A 4,869-nucleotide genomic window follows, 5' to 3' on the forward strand; every position below is an offset into this window, starting at 1 on the left:
CACTGTTCAGAATATGAAATGCTACCCGCCAGGCATGACTTTTAAAAGCATCATAACTTAACTTGATGAGATAAAACTGTCTATTTTCATTGTATCTTGAGGCATATTGATTATCAGTTCAACTATGGATCTCCAGGGATTGATATTTTGTCCTGGATGTTTTCAAAGGATTTGGGAATTGAAACCTAACATATTCTCAGTCATCCATGTAATGTGGAACAAACAGATTCAAGGAAAACAACCCGTGTTTTCCCCAAAGCTCTACAGATTTAACCACAAACACACTGGTCTCCTCTCAGCCACTGAGGTTTAGATTTTGATGGACTCAGTTAATTATATTCTTGTTACATGCATGCTACAGTATAATGAGCTGTATGATTAATGTGAGTGAATTAACAAGGAACTGAACTAGGCCTGCAGCTTTATTCAAATATTATCCTATGAAGGCTTGAAGGGTGAGAAAAAGAAAAGAAAATGTTTGTGAAGTGAATCTCAGTTAAACTGTATTGTGGCACAGACCTTTGTTTTTTCTTCTGAAAATGAATTTGATGTTACGAGAAAAAAATACACTTAATTTAAAGTGTGGAATTTGGTGTAAATATGAAATGGAGCATGAGCGTGCAATTGTTTATTCAAATAGTAATTATTTATTCATCACATAACATCAATTACATATTTATAACGTGTTATCCCGGCCTACTTTGATCTATTTATAACCAAGAAAAAATGTCACACTTTGATTTGATAATCCTTTAGTTGCACTGTACATGTTGAACTGTAGGATATGAATACATCAAATAAAAAACACACTAGCTTTATTAAATTGAATTTGCAGAAGGAACAAACTTAATCTTGCAAAAGATTTCCGAGAGGAAGTCCAACCCAAGATGTGTGAAATATATATATATTATGATATATATCACATGCTTGTCAAAAATAAATCGAATTCAATCCCTGAAAGCTGGAGGTGGGTGATTGAAGCAAGCAATCGGCAAGCAACCACTCTCCCACTGTTTTCAGAAGAGATCGGTCATTTTGGTGAGCACGTTGTTATTAGAGAGTGTGAGAGAGCATACACTTGACTGAATCAACCCACTCACAATAATCAGGAGACACAAGAATAGGACTATTGATTTCTGGATAGGTTCTACAGTTTAATGTTATTACCAATAGATTCCTTCTTCTGGTCTGCCTGATTTCACTCAAATTGGGAGGATGGTGTTCTTCTTTTGTAATTGGTTAATCTTGTTAACAGAAGATATTAGATGCTTAACCCAGAACAAATGCACTAAAATGGCGAGCACATAATAGATAATCCATGTTTTATACCATGTTTTTATACACCCAGATACCACCATGACCCAGAATCTACTACTCAACACTACCTGGGAGGGATTGAACCCCTCCAATTCCTCCAGATTGAAGGAAAACCCTTCCAGCTACCAGAACATCACCTTTGTGGATTTATACCTCCACACGCCCTCGGTGGCTGCGATCTTCACCGTCTCCTACCTCCTCATCTTCCTGGTGTGCATTATGGGTAACGTGGTGGTGTGTTTCATCGTGATGCGCAACAAGAACATGCGCACGGTCACCAACCTGTTTATCCTCAACCTGGCCATCAGTGACCTGCTGGTTGGCATCTTTTGCATGCCAACCACTCTGGTGGACAACATCATCACAGGTCAGTGATGTGGAAGTTAAACTTGTTCTCTCTTGAAAGAGGAAATATTCTGCTCATTTCCAGCTTCATATCAGTATGTACTGTCTCTACTGGGACATGTCTCCATGCTTTAATGTTCAAAAAGCTCTTTTTCTTTCTCATACTGGCTGTGCTGCAGCACCTCTTTTCACCCTCTGTCTGAAACCAGAGCCCAGTCTGATCTGATTGGTTGGCTGACCATCTCTGTTGTGATCAACCGCTTACGTAGATACGTCCCGCCACCTAGCCTATCAAGTCCAAGGTGTTGGAGCACTAACCAATGAAGCAAGAGTGTCACATTGTTCCAGAATAAATCAAATGGAGGCATTTCAGGCAGGAGGGGGGAGGGAGTGTGTGGGAGAGAAACTCCCTCTGGAGGGAACACAGGGATTTTAGCCTTTGCAGACCATTTGCATGCACTGAAACCTATATAACACACTACAGGAAAGGGACAACCATAATAGGGCCTCTTTAATAACATCCCTGATTCAAATCTTCTTTATAAATTTTATACATTTAACTTCAGCAATGGCTTTAGTTTGAAAATCATGAATATTCCGTTTCAAAAGTACACAAAAGACCGTCTAATCTTTGGTATTAAGTACATTTAAAAATATTCATGCAGTCTGGTTCTCTTAATCTGTTTACACTTGTGTTTCTCTTCTCTGCAGGATGGCCATTTGGCAGCGTGGTGTGTAAGCTGAGCGGTATGGTTCAAGGGATTTCCGTGTCAGCGTCTGTGTTCACTCTCGTTGCTATAGCTGTTGACAGGTGAGGGTTGTATTTGTATTAATTGCAAATATTATGTGCTCCTTGCCCACTTCTTTCTCTTGATGCATTTCCCGGCAATTCCCTCTGCGCCAGGTTCCGCTGCATTGTCTACCCTTTCAAGCACAAGATGACCATTTCCACCTCGAAGCTAATCATCGTCATCATATGGGTCCTGGCTGTGTTCATCATGTGTCCCTCTGGGGTCATGCTCCAGGCCACAAAGGAGCAGAGGGTGCGAATTGTTCTCGGAAGCAACGACACCAGCCCCTTCTACTGGTGCCGAGAAAATTGGCCCAACCAGGAGATGAGGAAAATCTACACCACTGTGCTCTTCGCTAACATTTACCTGGCTCCCCTCAGCCTTATCGTGGTCATGTACGCCCGCATCGGCTACACCCTCTGCAAGGTCACCATCCCTAAGATGACCGGCAGTGTGAGTGTGTCCGAAGAGGGCGGGGGCAACAACAAACCCAGCATGGAGGGCCGCCTCACGATTACGAAGAAAAAGAACCGAGTGATCATGATGCTGCTGGTCGTGGCTCTGATCTTCATCCTGTCCTGGCTCCCTCTGTGGACGCTGATGATGCTGAGCGACTACGCCAGCCTGACGGAGCACCAGTACCGCGTCATCAACATCTACGTGTACCCCTTAGCTCACTGGTTGGCCTTCTTCAACAGCAGCGTCAACCCCATCATCTACGGGTTCTTCAACAAGAACTTTCGCAGGGGCTTTCAGGCGGCTTTCAAGTTCCAGCTTTGCTCCGAGGGCTTCAGGCACCAGAGGAGCTACTCCAATCGGATCAGAGGGAACGCCGTGCTCCCCGTGCTCCCCGTCCAGCCCGCGGTCCACAGGAGGGTGGGCTCTGAAGTCAGATCAGGGTTAGTGGAGAATGGGAAATGCTCGGAAGGGGGCAGCTTGTCTGCTAGAAGTCGTATCAAAGGCCAGGACCTGACCATAGAGGACCTGGACAAGTTATCCCAGTTATAGAGACTGCGTGAGTCTGCTGCGTTGCACTGCAAGGACAATGAAAAACATGCCTCTATGTATATCTGTTCCAAGTGAATGTAAACCTCTGCAACATTTTGCATCATGAATCTTTTTGAATGTCTATTGTGAATGTTTATCATGATGTATGGAGCAAAGAGAGGCCCTGAAATTGTGATTATAAAAACGTTATTATTATTTAAAAATAAATGACGATGCCAGTGGTTGATTTTACAACAGCCTTTGTTACCATCTTTCAGTGCAGTTTACAATGCTTCTTTGTCAAAAATACAACAGGAGAGAACAGCCAAATAGTCACATTGTTTTAATAAAGAAGTTGGTCGGAAAATATGCAACCACAATCTGTTTTCATGTTACACAGTAGCTTAATGTTTCAAACTAAAACAGGGCATCGTCAGATTGGTTAAGTTGGACGTGTTTCCTGTGACCTCCTCACAATTACAGCCACTTTATGTTTTGCCAGTTAAATGCTTTTAATGTAAAGCATGAGATGTTGGTGTCGATGCTTTGATTGTGTTTTTTAAAATAGGATGACTCCTATTACAAATGATCTTTGCAGGTAACGATATACTTGAGAGATTTAATGAATGTCAGAGTGGTGCAGTTTGAAACGGGCTGTTATTCAGAAGGGTACAAAACATTTCTCCTGCTAAAAAAGTTACGTTTTTGGTTGTTTCAGATAGAAAGAAGGCAACCTTTTGACATGATTAGAACAGAACAACCCTCAAGGCTGATGTGCAAAGGAGTTTGAGGAGGATTTTGTCAGCTTCCTCTAGACAAAGTGCATGTTCTAGTGCCTCGAGGCAAAAGCGCTGGGTTGACGGCTGTGACAAGCAGCGGCTGGGGAGGAGGGTCTCGGGAGCATTTAGAAAGCCTCCATGTGCCCTCTGTATTCTCGCAGGGCACGTTAAAACACTGTCAAAAAATAAGAAAGTTACATATATTAGCATAATAACTGCTGATGTATTCACCTTTAATTGTAGGGTTCTGGAAAAGAAGAAGTCTGCCTCATCTAAAGCAGAGCATCATATAACGTAAAATATTGCATAGCCTTTCAGAACCACTCAGAAAACGTTCAGGTTCTTGACTAACACAACATGGCGACCAACTTTTCAGCGGGTGTTCTGACTGTGAGCAAGCCTCTGCATTCAGGAGGAACGTGTTCTTGTATTATTGCTGTGCCTATATTATAAAGGCAATAGCAGTGTGACTAATGTATGGCATTATTGTAAAATTGAACTTGTGTGTGTGTTTTGACCATTTCACCACATGCAGTTACATCTAAAACCTCATTGTTACCTCAACATGTACTTTGCTAAGTGAAGAGTGGTGATACGGGAACAGGAACATGTAAGTGAGAACATGAGTGCATATATCTGATTCCTATGAT

General features: G+C 42.2%; 1 protein-coding gene across 1 annotated transcript; it reads left to right on the top strand.

Annotated features, from left to right (window-relative positions):
- Positions 1-1,356: 1,356 nt before the first annotated feature.
- LOC117476718 (neuropeptide FF receptor 2-like) lies at positions 1,357-3,461 on the top strand. The gene is made up of 3 exons (XM_034123430.1): positions 1,357-1,684; positions 2,374-2,473; positions 2,567-3,461. Exons 1-3 carry the CDS (start codon positions 1,357-1,359, stop codon positions 3,459-3,461), a joined length of 1,323 nt encoding a protein of 440 aa, XP_033979321.1.
- Positions 3,462-4,869: the final 1,408 nt, after the last annotated feature.

The sequence above is a fragment of the Trematomus bernacchii genome, unplaced genomic scaffold (assembly GCF_902827165.1).
Source record: "Trematomus bernacchii unplaced genomic scaffold, fTreBer1.1, whole genome shotgun sequence".
Lineage (NCBI taxonomy): Eukaryota > Metazoa > Chordata > Actinopteri > Perciformes > Nototheniidae > Trematomus > Trematomus bernacchii.